The sequence below is a fragment of the Carcharodon carcharias genome, chromosome 19 (genome assembly GCF_017639515.1).
Source record: "Carcharodon carcharias isolate sCarCar2 chromosome 19, sCarCar2.pri, whole genome shotgun sequence".
Classification (NCBI taxonomy): Eukaryota; Metazoa; Chordata; class Chondrichthyes; order Lamniformes; family Lamnidae; genus Carcharodon; species Carcharodon carcharias.
In genome coordinates this window covers 112736321-112751180 of record NC_054485.1, presented here as the reverse complement: position 1 = coordinate 112751180, position 14860 = coordinate 112736321, and the positions used below count along the sequence as shown (strand labels likewise).

The 14860-nt window shown below is 50.4% G+C and overlaps 1 protein-coding gene across 1 annotated transcript in view; it reads right to left on the bottom strand.

Annotated features, from left to right (window-relative positions):
• si:ch73-95l15.5 overlaps positions 1-14071 on the bottom strand; it is a 40488-nt gene extending 26417 nt beyond the window's left edge. Inside the window, exons 1-2 of the mRNA XM_041212239.1 lie at positions 13815-14071; positions 287-1375 (exon numbers count right to left, since the gene is read on the bottom strand). Of these exons, the coding sequence (XP_041068173.1) occupies positions 287-1309 (1023 nt within the window). The 5' untranslated portion in view covers positions 1310-1375; positions 13815-14071. The remainder of the gene's footprint in view (positions 1-286; positions 1376-13814) is intronic.
• Positions 14072-14860: the final 789 nt, after the last annotated feature.

Sequence of the window (14860 nt, the reverse complement as noted above, 5' to 3'; positions counted from 1 at the left end):
TTCCTGGTTTTAATCTCTCCACCGTTGGTGGCTGGGCCTTCAGCTGCCTGGGCCCCGAGCTCTGGGGTTCCCTCCCTAAACCTCTCCGACTCTCTATCTCACCTTTCCTTTAAGACGTTCCTTAAAACCCACCTCTTTGACCAAACCTTTGGTTATCTGGCCTATTATCATTTTTTTAATATAAAGTAACATTCTGAAGTGCCTTGGGATGTTTTATTGTGTTAAAGCCGCTATATAAAGGCAAGTTGCTGTAGCAGGAGTAAAAAGAAACAAAAAAGATTCTTGCCTCCAGATTGAAGGGGAGATACTCCACAGAGAATTCACTCCTCAGCTCCCGAAAGGACTCCTCATCTCCGCCATAGCTGAGCTGTCGCTGTGGGGTCACCGGGCTGCTTGATGTTATTCTACTGCTGCTCCAGATACGGACTGGGATCTTGCTGCCGGGCAGAGTGTGAACAGGCCGATACACGACACCCCTCATCCACTGCAACACGGCGGCCAGTGACTGGTCTAGCGTGGAACTCTGAGACAGGCTGTCATCGAACACTAGATCCTCGCTCCCTTTGACAGAGCTGGGGACTGCACCGAGTGAGGAAATGGACGTCGAGCGGGAGCTGGGCTGGGAACTGTCGGTGTAGAGCGACTGGACAGAGCTGCTGCTGGAAACTCTCCTCTCTGGGGTCTGAAGCCAGTCCAGGGGCATGCTCCGTGACTTGCTCTTGGAAAGCTGAGAGAGGTGCCCCTTAGACAGGGCACGTGCCAGCCGACGAGGGATCTTGCACACTGACTCGTAGGTGGAGTCAGAGACCAGTAAGGCGCTGCATCCAGAACAGTTCCTGTGCTGGCAGGAGCAAGCGTTCAATTCACTCCCGCTCTGCTCTGACCAGCACTCATACTCAGACATGGCCAGGTCGTCCTGGAGCAGGGTGTTATACTGGACGTGTGGAAGGTCAGCAATGTCCACCGTGATGTCCTGGCCCTTGTAGCATAGGCCTTTGGCCGGAGGGTGGTGCTGCCCATGGAGGTAACACAGGCACTGCGCCAACCTATCCTTCTCGGTCAGGAGGCGTTGGATCTTCTCGATGGAGAGGGCCTGGACGCGGGCAATGACTGTGTCGAAGCGGTAGACCCTCTCGAGCGAAAAGGTGCACTTGCCGCACAGGAACTCGCCTTGGCCATCGCGGGTGACCTTCTGTCCCAGCACGTGCGAGAGAACCACCTGCAGGTTCACCGCTGCTCGGGAACTGAAGATCCAGCGCCGTTGGTTTCCCTTCAGCTCCGAAGCACAGACTCGGCACTGCTCCTTCATCCCTGATAACTCCTCACCACCCAGGCAGCGGGGGAGAGCGGGCTCTGTCTAATCGGCGAGATTCACCTTGTGGAAGGGGTTGGAAAGAGAGCCATTAGAACCCAAGGAAAGCCACGTTAAAGAAAGGGAAACAAGTTAGTCAATGCTCCAGCTCAGTGACGCTGCTGCCATTACCCTCCCAAACTAAATAGTGCCAAGCTGACAAGTTTTGCCAAGTCCCCTAGAGTTAATGTCAATCTGGATCTCAATGCCCTCCCCCAACGCCTTCAGTGGATAGTGCTGTGGATCCTAAACTTTGCGGGGAGGTGGTGGTGTAGTGGTATTGTCACTGGGCTAGTAACCCAGAGACCCAGGGTTAATGCCCTGGTTTCAAATCCCACCACAGCAGATGGTGAAATTTGAATTCAATAAAAGGTCAGATGATGATCATGAAAACACATTTTGTGGATTGTCAGGAAAAACCCACCTGGTTCACTAATACCCTTTAGGAAATCTGCCCTCCTTACCCGGTCTGGCCTACATGGTGACTCCAGACCCACAGCAATGGGCTTTTAATTGCCCTCGGAACAAGGGATGGGCAATAAATGCTGGTCTAGTCAGCGACACCCACATCCCAATGAACGAATAAAAAAGTAGGACCAGAGAATGATTCTTATACCTCGATCCCCCAATGGAGTTACCCAACTCAAAAGAACCTTGCACCGTTTACAATCCCAGAACATCAAGAGACTTTTCCACCCAATTACTTCATGAAATGTGTTTGCTGTGAAAATGCAACTTCCAAATTTCACTGAAACAGCAATAAAACCAAACGATAGTTAGAGGGATGAATGATTGTTTAACTCCCCATCCGAATGTCACCTGACAGGGCAGCACTCCTACAGGACTGTAACATAGTGACTGCCCGGGTCCAGTGCTCAAGACTCTAGAGTCCGCAATCTCGGATTTAAACAGCAGGTTGTTACCACTGATGACAAACAAGACCAAGATCAGGGAGGTCAGAGAATTTCTAGATTGGTAATGAAAATGCTGGTAAAACTCAGCAGGTCTGGCAGCTTCTGTAGAGTGAGAAAGTGTGTTAATGTTTCGAGTCCATGTGACTCTTCTTCAGACTCTCTGTTCTCTCCACAGATGCTGCCTGACCTGTTGAGTTTTACCAGCAGTTTTGTTTTTGCTTCAGATTTCCAGCATCCACAGTATTTTGTTTTTACTAGATTGGCCCCTGGGATGAGGGGCCTGTCCCTATGATGAGGGGCTGAGTAAATTGGGTTTATAATCTCGGGAGTTTAGAAGAATGAGAGACGATCTCATTGAAACATACAAGATTCTGAAGGGGTTTGACGGGGTGGACACTGAGAGATTGTTTCCCCTGGTCAGAGAATCTAACACACGGGGGCATCAGTCTCAGGATAAGGGGCCGATCATTTAGGGCTGAGATGGGGAGAAATTTCTTCACTCAAAGGGTTATGAATCTTTGGAATTCTCTACCCCAGAGGGTTGTGGATGCTCCATCGCTGAATATATTTAAGGCCAGGGATAGACAGATTTTTGGTCTCTCAGGAAATTAAGGGATATGGGGAGTTGACAGGAAAATGGATTTGAGGTAGAACATCAGCCATAATTGTATTGAATAGTGGAGAAGGATTGACAGGCCATGTGGTCTACTCCTGCGACTGTTATGTCCTGTTTTTATCCTCCTCAACTGTAGTTCTATGACATAAAATTTTGCTTTGGAAAAGGAAACCCCTTATTATCCCACCAAAAACCATCCATTAATTTTTTTGTTTATAGTTTGAGACTTCAAATTACAAAAAAGATCAGACATACACATCCTGAGTTCAAAAGGATGATAGTAATTAAACCAGAACAAAAGGCCACATACACACAATGCCACCCATATTGGCAGCAGGGCACTGCGCCAACATTGTACAGGGGTACAATTCTGTCCAGTGGTTGTACACTGATCCAGCAGCATTACATCCAACCAGGATGTAGTACAAAATTCAGGTTTGTTCATGCTAAACAAAACACAGGAAATACGAGAAACATTTAAAACTGGTCAGGTAGCACCTGGAGAGAGAGAGAAAGACAGAGTTTGGGATACAATTCCATCAGAACAACTTATGGTGCTCTATTGCCTGACCTGCTGTTCACAGCCAGCATTTTCTGTTTATATTTCAGGATTTCCAGTGTCTGCAGCATTTTGACAATATTTCAGACACCTGCTCCTACAAAACAGTAGGAATTTGTTATAGATGTAAAATGCCTTCAGCAAGCTGGCACACACACGCACATTCAGATGTTACACTTTGCAGTTACACCCCTCGATCATGTTACGAACAGGTCCCGTGGAAATGGGGGAGGGTCATATTTTTGCCAAGTCCTCGATTCTCAATATCAGTGGCAAATCCCACCAGGAAACCTCTCTCCTCACCCATCCGATCTTAAATGTTTTGGGAAGTGGAGATGTCCAAAGCCTTCCTCAGGGCTGTAAACACTGAGGAATACTACATCCTCCATCAAGGATTAAGACACCAGTTCCTCAAACAAACCCTGCATAGCTGATATCCTACAGAGAACATAAGAAATAGAGGCCATTCAGCCCCTCAAGCCTGCTCTGCCGGTCAATAAGATCATGGCTGATCCGATTGTGGTCTTAATTCCACTTTCCTGTCTGCAACACCATCCCCCTTATAACCCTCGACTCCCTTGTCGATTAAGAATCTGTCTAACTCAGCCCTTAATATATTCAATGACCCAGCCTGCCGCTCTCTCTGCGGCAGAAAATTCCAAGGTTGGCGATCCTCAGAAGAAATTCTCTCATCTCCATCTTAAATGGGAGACCATTTATCTTCAAACTGTGCTGCCCAGCTCTGGATTCCCCTACAAGGAGAAACATCCTCTCAGTAACTCCCCTGTCAAACCCCCACAGAATTCCACATGCAGTCTCAGTGTAGGGTTTTTGAAATTATTCTTCAGTTTAGTCTAAACTCCCACCTTCACTCTACTCTCAGTAACGCTGTTTAAAAATCGGCGATCCTTCGTTCCTGATCCCCTTAACAAGGGAAGTCGTTTCTCCATCCAAACACCCTTTAATTTGAAAATCTCTAGCTCAGTCCCTTCACCGCACCAGGAAACAATCACCACCCCCCTCGCCATATAACCCCATCCCCATCCTAGTGGGTAATACCCACCCCTCTCCACATAACCCCATCCCCATCCCAGTGGGTAATACCCCCCCCTCCCCTCTCCATATAACACCATCCCCATCCCAGTGGGTAACCCCCACTCGCCATATAACCCCATCCCCAACCCAGTGGGTAACCCCCCCTCTCCATATAACCCCATCCCCATCCCAGTGGGTAACCCCCCCTCTCCATATAACCCCATCCACATCCTAGTGGATAATACCCACCCCTCTCCATATAACCCCATCCCCATCCCAGTGGGTAATACCCACCCCCTCTCCAAATAACCCCATCCCCATCCCAGTGGGTAACCCCCCCTCTCCATATAACCCCATCCAATCCCAGTGGGTAACGCCCCCTCTCCATATAACACCATCCCCATCCCAGTGGGTAACCCCCCCTCTCCATATAACCCCATCCCCATCCCAGTGGGTAATCCCCCCTCTCCATATAACCCCAACCCCATCCCAGTGGGTAACACCCCCTCTCCATATAACCCCATCCCCATCCCAGTGGGTAACACCCCCCTCTCCATATAACCCCATCCCCATCCCAGTGGGTAACCCCCCCTCTCCATATAACCCCATCCCCATCCCAGTGGGTAACACCCCCTCTCCATATAACCCCATCCCCATCCTAGTGGGTAATACCCACCCCTCTCCACATAACCCCATCCCCATCCCAGTGGGTAATACCCCCCCCTCCCCTCTCCATATAACACCATCCCCATCCCAGTGGGTAACCCCCACTCGCCATATAACCCCATCCCCAACCCGGTGGGTAACCCCCCCTCTCCATATAACCCCATCCCCATCCCAGTGGGTAACCCCCCCTCTCCATATAACCCCATCCACATCCTAGTGGATAATACCCACCCCTCTCCATATAACCCCATCCCCATCCCAGTGGGTAATACCCACCCCCTCTCCAAATAACCCCATCCCCATCCCAGTGGGTAACCCCCCCTCTCCATATAACCCCATCCACATCCTAGTGGGTAACCCCCCCTCCCCTCTCCATATAACCCCATCACCATCCCAGTGGGTAACCCCCCCTCTCCATATAACCCCAACCCCATCCCAGTGGGTAACCCCCCCTCTCCATATAACCCCATCCCCATCCCAGTGGGTAACACCCTCCCCTCTCCATATAACCCCATCCCCATCCCAGTGGGTAACCCCCCCTATCCATATAACCCCATCCCCATCCCAGTGGGTAACCCCCCTTCTCCATATAACCCCATCCCCATCCCAGTGGGTAACCCCCCCTCTCCATATAACCCCATCCCCATCCCAGTGGGTAACCCCCCCCTCTCCATATAACCCCATCCCCATCCCAGTGGGTAACCCCCCCTCTCCATATAACCCCATCCCCATCCCAGTGGGTAACCCCCCCTCTCCATATAACCCCATCCCCATCCCAGTGGGTAATACCCACCCCCTCTCCAAATAACCCCATCCCCATCCCAGTGGGTAACCCCCCCTCTCCATATAACCCCATCCCCATCCCAGTGGGTAACACCCTCCCCTCTCCATATAACCCCATCCCCATCCCAGTGGGTAACCCCCCCCTCTCCATATAACCCCATCCCCATCCCAGTGGGTAACCCCCCCCTCTCCATATAACCCCATCCCCATCCCAGTGGGTAACCCCCCCTCTCCATATAACCCCATCCAATCCCAGTGGGTAACGCCCCCTCTCCATATAACCCCATCCCCATCCCAGTGGGTAATCCCCCCTCTCCATATAACCCCAACCCCATCCCAGTGGGTAACACCCCCTCTCCATATAACCCCATCCCCATCCCAGTGGGTAACCTCCCCTCTCCATATAACCCCATCCCCATCCCAGTGGGTAACCCCCCCTCTCCATATAACCCCATCCCCATCCCAGTGGGTAACACCCCCCTCTCCATATAACCCCATCCCCATCCCAGTGGGTAAACCCCCCTCTCCATATAACCCCTTCCCCATCCCAGTGGGTAACCCCCCCCTCTCCATATAACCCCATCCCCATCCCAGTGGGTAACACCCTCCCCTCTCCATATAACCCCATCCCCATCCCAGTGGGTAACACCCCCCTCTCCATATAACCCCATCCCCATCCCAGTGGGTAACACCCCCCTCTCCATATAACCCCATCCCCATCCCAGTGGGTAACCCCCCCCTCTCCATATAACCCCATCCCCATCCCAGTGGGTAACCCCCCCCTCTCCATATAACCCCATCCCCATCCAGTGGGTAACCCCCCCCTCTCCATATAACCCCATCCCCATCCCAGTGGGTAACACCCCCCTCTCCATATAACCCCATCCCCATCCCAGTGGGTAACACCCCCCTCTCCATATAACCCCATCCCCATCCCAGTGGGTAACCCCCCCTCTCCATATAACCCCATCCCCATCCCAGTGGGTAACCCCCCCTCTCCATATAACCCCATCCCCATCCCAGTGGGTAACCCCCCCTCCCCTCTCCATATAACCCCATCCCCATCCCAGTGGGTAACCCCCCCTCTCCATATAACCCCAACCCCATCCCAGTGGGTAACACCCCCCTCTCCATATAACCCCATCCCCATCCCAGTGGGTAACCCCCCCTCTCCATATAACCCCAACCCCATCCCAGTGGGTAACCCCCCTCCCTCTCCATATAACCCCATCCCCATCCCAGTGGGTAACCCCCCCTCTCCATATAACCCCATCCCCATCCCAGTGGGTAACACCCCCCTCTCCATATAACCCCATCCCCATCCCAGTGGGTAATCCCCCCTCTCCATATAACCCCATCCCCATCCCAGTGGGTAACCCCCCCTCTCCATATAACCCCATCCCCATCCCAGTGGGTAATCCCCCCTCTCCATATAACCCCATCCCCATCCCAGTGGGTAACCCCCCCTCTCCATATAACCCCATCCCCATCCCAGTGGGTAACCCCCCCTCCCCTCTCCATATAACCCCATCCCCATCCCAGTGGGTAACCCCCCCTCCCCTCTCCATATAACCCCATCCCCATCCCAGTGGGTAACCCCCCCTCCCCTCTCCATATAACCCCATCCCCATCCCAGTGCGTAACCCCCCCTCTCCATATAACCCCATCCCCATCCCAGTGGGTAATACCCCCTCTCCATATAACCCCATCCCCATCCCAGTGGGTAACCCCCCCTCTCCATATAACCCCATCCCCATCCCAGTGGGTAACCTCCCCTCTCCATATAACCCCATCCCCATCCCAGTGGGTAACCCCCCCTCTCCATATAACCCCATCCACATCCTAGTGGATAATACCCACCCCTCTCCATATAACCCCATCCCCATCCCAGTGGGTAACACCCTCCCCTCTCCATATAACCCCATCCCCATCCCAGTGGGTAACCCCCCCTCTCCATATAACCCCATCCCCAACCCGGTGGGTAACCCCCCCTCTCCATATAACCCCATCCCCATCCCAGTGGGTAACCCCCCCTCTCCATATAACCCCATCCCCATCCCAGTGGGTAACCCCCCCTCTCCATATAACCCCATCCCCATCCCAGTGGGTAACCCCCCCTCTCCATATAACCCCATCCCCATCCCAGTGGGTAACCCCCCTTCTCCATATAACCCCATCCCCATCCCAGTGGGTAACCCCCCCTCTCCATATAACCCCATCCCCATCCCAGTGGGTAACACCCCCCCTCTCCATATAACCCCATCCCCATCCCAGTGGGTAACCCCCCTTCTCCATATAACCCCATCCCCATCCCAGTGGGTAACCCCCCCTCTCCATATAACCCCATCCCCATCCCATTGGGTAACCTCCCCTCTCCATATAACCCCATCCCCATCCCAGTGGTTAACCCCCACTCTCCATATAACCCCATCCCCATCTCAGTGGGTAACCCCCCCCCTCCCCTCTCCAACGTTTTGAATTTTTCTGGCAGACATGGTGTCCTGAGACCCCAGTACTCCAGCAGAGACGCGAGCTGGAGATTAAGGTTTAGCTAACTTGGTGTTTACATTCCGCGTTCCCACCTACAGTGCCAGCTAGGCATCCCATTAGCTTGTTCTAAAAGATTTGAGAATGTGCCCCTGCCCCACAGGTCACCCGGTTGCCAAGATCCCCCAGGAGTGTAGCTAAGATTGCCCTGTCTCCCCATCCCATAGTGCATTACTAACGTGAAGCTTAGAACCAGCTTCAACACACTGGACACAGTAACTGGAAACATTACTGACTGTCATTTATATGTAATTATACGAAACAAGTGTCCTAGTCAGTACTTATCCACCACTCAATATCACTATAAACAGATTATGTGGCCAGGCTCCCACCAACAGCAATTTCTTTTCATATAAATGTATTCATTCCTGGGTTGTGGGCATTGCTGTCTAGGCCAGCATTCATTGCCCACCCCTACTTACCAACACCTTCAAGGGCAACTAGGGATGGGCAACAAATGCTAGTCTGGTCAGCACTGCTCACATCCCATGAATTAATAAGTTGAAAATAAAACTTGTTGTTTATGGGAGCTTGCTGTGCACAAATTGGCTGCTGCCACACCTACATTTCAACAGTGACTACGCTTCAATTAAACAAAAACAGGGGACGTAGCTGGCTGTCAAGTGTTTTCAGATGTCTGGGGTTCATGAGAAGTGCTATTTTTTATTCATTCACAGGAGGTGGGTATCACTGGCTAGGCCAGTGATTGCCCATCCCTAATTACCCTTGAGAAGGTGGTGGTGAGCTGCCTTCTTGAACTGCTGCAGTCCATGTGGTGGAGGTACACCCACAGTGCTGTTAGGGAGGGAGTTCCAGGATTTTGTCCGGGTGGTGTAGGTACACCCACAGTGCTGTTAGGGAGGGAGTTCCAGGATTTTGTCCGTGTGGTGTAGGTACACCCACAGTGCTGTTAGGGAGGGAGTTCCAGGATTTTGTCCATGTGGTGTAGGTACACCCACAGTGCTGTTAGGGAGGGAGTTCCAGGATTTTGTCCATGTGGTGTAGGTACACCCACAGTGCTGTTAGGGAGGGAGTTCCAGGATTTTGTCCGTGTGGTGTAGGTACACCCACCGTGCTGTTAGGGAGGGAGTTCCAGGATTTTGTCCGTGTGGTGTAGGTACACCCACAGTGCTGTTAGGGAGGGAGTTCCAGGATTTTGTCCGTGTGGTGTAGGTACACCCACAGTGCTGTTGGGAGGGAGTTCCAGGATTTTGTCCGTGTGGTGTAGGTACACCCACAGTGCTGTTAGGGAGGGAGTTCCAGGATTTTGTCCGTGTGGTGTAGGTACACCCACAGTGCTGTTAGGGAGGGAGTTCCAGGATTTTGTCCGGGTGGTGTAGGTACACCCACAGTGCTGTTAGGGAGGGAGTTCCAGGATTTTGTCCGTGTGGTGTAGGTACACCCACAGTGCTGTTAGGGAGGGAGTTCCAGGATTTTGTCCGTGTGGTGTAGGTACACCCACCGTGCTGTTAGGGAGGGAGTTCCAGGATTTTGTCCGTGTGGTATAGGTACACCCACAGTGCTGTTAGGGAGGGAGTTCCAGGATTTTGTCCGTGTGGTGTAGGTACACCCACAGTGCTGTTGGGAGGGAGTTCCAGGATTTTGTCCGTGTGGTGTAGGTACACCCACAGTGCTGTTAGGGAGGGAGTTCCAGGATTTTGTCCGTGTGGTGTAGGTACACCCACAGTGCTGTTAGGGAGGGAGTTCCAGGATTTTGTCCGTGTGGTGTAGGTACACCCACAGTGCTGTTAGGGAGGGAGTTCCAGGATTTTGTCCATGTGGTGGAGGTACACCCACAGTGCTGTTAGGGAGGGAGTTCCAGGATTTTGTCCATGTGGTGTAGGTACACCCACAGTGCTGTTAGGGAGGGAGTTCCAGGATTTTGTCCGTGTGGTGTAGGTACACCCACAGTACTGTTAGGGAGGGAGTTCCAGGATTTTGTCCATGTGGTGTAGGTACACCCGCAGTGCTGTTAGGGAGGGAGTTCCAGGATTTTGTCCATGTGGTGTAGGTACACCCACAGTGCTGTTAGGGAGGGAGTTCCAGGATTTTGTCCGTGTGGTGTAGGTACACCCACAGTGCTGTTAGGGAGGGAGTTCCAGGATTTTGTCCATGTGGTGTAGGTACACCCACAGTGCTGTTAGGGAGGGAGTTCCAGGATTTTGTCCATGTGGTGTAGGTACACCCACAGTGCTGTTAGGGAGGGAGTTCCAGGATTTTGTCCATGTGGTGTAGGTACACCCGCAGTGCTGTTAGGGAGGGAGTTCCAGGATTTTGTCCATGTGGTGTAGGTACACCCACAGTGCTGTTAGGGAGGGAGTTCCAGGATTTTGTCCATGTGGTGTAGGTACACCCGCAGTGCTGTTAGGGAGGGAGTTCCAGGATTTTGTCCATGTGGTGTAGGTACACCCACAGTGCTGTTAGGGAGGGAGTTCCAGGATTTTGACCCAGCGACAGTGAAGGAACGGCTGATATATTTCCAAGTCAGGATGGTGAGTGACTTGGAGGGGAACTTCCAGGTGGTGGTGTTCCCATCTATCTGTTGCCTTTGTCCTTCTAGATGGTAGTGGTCATGGGTTTGGAAGGTGCTGTCTAAGGAGCCTTGGTGAGTTCCTGCAGTGCATCTTATAGATGGTACACACTGTACTACAGTGTGTCGGTGGTGGAGGGAGTGAATGTTTGTGGATATGGTGCTGATCAAGCGGGGCTGCTTTGTCCTGGATTCAAGTGTTTCTTTCTAGACTTTTACACTTATCTGTACGCACCTATGTGTGCAAGCCATCTCGCTCTATATCCTTTTGAATAGCACAACAGATATTGGAAATCTGAAACAAGACCAGAAAATGCTGAAAAAACTCAGCAGGTCTGGCAGCTTCTGTGGAGAGAGAGACAGAGTTAACGTTTCGAGTCCATGTGACTCTTCTTCAGAACCAAGAAAAGCTCATCGGCCCAAAACATTAACTATTCCACTCTCGCTTTCTCCAGAGCATTGCCAGTATTTTCTGCTTTATTATAGCAGACTTCATTGAGACATGGGAAGCTAGAAACAGGATTCCATGTCCTCTTAAACTACTCAACCACTAGCCGCATAACTAAAGACATTCAGTCAAGTGTGTACTGATGGGATTATCTCAGATCCCTCCAGTGTCTCTTAATTAGTAAGAATAGGTGTTTAATTAAAAATAATATTAAACTGATGATGTTAACCCAAGAGACTCACTGTCTGCAGCAGATGACAGTTAGGGGTTTGTACAAGGTGACAAGATAGATGAAAGCTATCTGGCTGAATTATGTGAACAAAGACAGCTATCAGATGAGGAGAACAGGACAGCAAACAAAGGCAACAGTGTCCCCATTCAAAATCAAGAATAGACAGGTAACCTAATCAATTTGGATGTGATCAACTCTTTCGGTTTGGAGACAATCTCTCCGTGTTACAACGGCTGCACTGATAACAGAAGAAGCGATTAAAACTCAAGCAGACAGTAGTATTGCTTAGCCAAAGAACACGAACACACACACACACACACGAACACACACACACACACACGAACATGATGGTTGGCAGCCAGGATTTGGTATTGCAATAGTTTGAGGGTTTACAAAGGGGGTCCAATCAGACAGGAGATGTAGATTTCCGAAGGGGCTCAGTCAGTCTGAGCCAGAAACTCATTCCTCCTCCTTATGCTTCTACACAAGGCATCAGGCAGGATCGTACAACACTCAATTATACCCAGAACCTTACTGCTCCTGATACTGTTTAAAAAATATTCATTGATGGGATATGGGTTTCGCTGGCTAGGCCAGCATTTACTGCCCATCCCTAACTGCCCTTGTTCACAGGGCATTTAAGAGCATTGCTGTGGGTCTGGAGTCACATGTAGGCCAGATCAGGGTAAGATTTCCTTCCCTAAAGGACATGAGTGAATCAGGTGAGTTTTTTTAAAAACATCAGCATCAGGCTGGGAATTCCAGATTCTATTTTTATTGAATTCAAATGTCACCGTCCACCATGGTGGGATTTTGAACCTGGTTCCCCAGAGCATTACCCCGGGTCCCTGAAATACTAGTCAGTGACAGTACCACTCCACCACCACTGTCTGTGTGTTAAGCCTTATTTGTGCTGAATGGGTTTAAACGAAACCTGTGGTACATTGACAGACCTTGTAAACACCAGATAATGGTTAGAACGCGGGAACATAGTGTAACTGGTAGAGGATGAATCATCCTGCTGCCCCTCATGGTCACTCTCAGGCCAGTCACAGGTTCAAGGGTCACTCCATCCCAGAGAGTGCAGGGCACAGTGCGTCAAACACACTGGGAAACATCAGCACAGGCTGCCCATGCTGATAGTAAATAGACAGGAGCTGCTCAGTTTTAAAGGCCTGTAGGAAGGTTATACTCACCTCACTGTGACAGTGAATCGCACAGCTAGGGATAAACTAACACAATCAAACACTTCATGGCATTTAACCCAAACTGTCTGCAGCACTCTCTTAGGGAAATGCCAATTCCCTGGAAAACACATGGATCCTTCAACGTAGTGTGTGTGTGTGTGCGTGTGTGTGTGTGTGGAGGAGGGGCAGAGACAGGGGGAAACCAACCAGAGCCCTTGGCTGGGCTGACTGGCTGCCTCGCGAATGGGTTTTGACAGTCACCCTGGGTTAGAGGGCACAGGGAGATTCCTCATTTCTGCACACCAAGCCCAAAAATTAAACAGGAAGGAACGATCTCTGTGGGAGGAGAGGTTCCCAGCTCAGAATTCAGCCACAGGAGCACAGAATAAGGAGAGAAAGGAGAGTTTTCTCACTGGACTTCAGCATTGAAAGCAACTTCTCAAACCCAGTCACACCCAGGACATCCCCAAACACACTTCTCAATCTCAGTCCAGTGAGCTCCCACCCTGGGTACTCCAAATCCTTTAGGAGTTCATTGATGGGATGTGGGCATCACTGGCAAGGCCCAGTATTTATTGCCTATCTTGCCCTGCAGGGAAGGTGATGGTGAGCTGCATTCTTGCCAGGTTTACCCAGTTCCCTGGGCTCCAGGTATTACAGCAGAACCTTCCGGTATCTGTCAATCAATAGTAGAAAAGGTTTAATTAATACGTTTATGCCAGAGCGACAGCTTAGATTCTTGAGGTAACAGCGTTTAAATTCAATATCACAAAGAGAGCCACAGGCAACAGCAGATGATAAACTGACACAAAAAAAAATACAGGAGAACGGAAACAATTACAATTAAAGTGACAATATTAGAGACCAAAGGATTCAAACTCATTTCATCTCATGTAGTTTTCACACTTGCTCAGACAGACCATTTTCCCCACTGGTATTCACTCACCATCACCCCTAAGGAGGTCAAATCTACCTCCAGGTGAAGTTCACGTTAAATCCCTTCAAGTCCAAACATGTTTTCTTCAGTCCAACCTGCTCTCCCACACAAGCACACTCGGCCGACTGGAGCTAGTGCTGAAAAATACCCCTTTGGACGCCTCATCACCTGCAGCAACTTGTTAAAACTCCCACAAAGAGCTAAACTAGTTACGTGGAACAAGCCAGGCTAAACCCACCCCACCCTGCTTGACATGACACGACACTTCCTGCAACACCAGCACACAGCTGCCCTAGGGAAAGGGAGGGATGCATTTTACACTGTGTTACCTGCACAGCAACTCCGAGCCTCAACCACCGACCGAAGGAGGAGTATTTCTGCCAAATCGAATGCTTGGGTTTCTGATTTAAACCTGAAAGGGGAAGCCAAATTTTTATTTCGACAGACATTGAGACTGCTCAAAGCAACCTCAAAGATTAACTGAAAAGTTGGAGGAGCAAGTTAATTGCTGTCAGGTGCTATTTAAAGTCCCCCCACCCCCTGTTTTTTAACACAGAGTTCACAATTGGCACAGCCCAGCCCTGTCTAAACACTGACAGACAGATAAAAGGCCTGACTAATCCTTTCAGAGCTCAGAGACAATTAACCCTTTCAACACCAAGATAACTTTGTCAGAATTACTTTTATTCTTTCATGAGATGTGGGCTTCACTGGCTGGGCTGACATTTTTTGCCCTTCCCTAGTTGCCCCTTGAGGAGGCGGTGGTGAGCTGTCTTCTTGAACCGCTGCAGTCCAAGTGGTGTTGGTATTTTGTATGCTGGCTGTGTGGTCTACCCTATCTTGAGTAAATGAGGTCTGATTCAGATTGTTACTTCAAACTGCTTTATTTGAACTATATAAGTAATAAGCTGCTAGGTGGGCACATCTCTCTTGAGTGCAGATTATGCCATCTGACTCCTGATGTCACTGTTACATCATCACTCTATTAGTAATTATTGGATCATTATACTACACCTAGCCCCAAGCACACTACCAACTCATTCAATAATGATGTT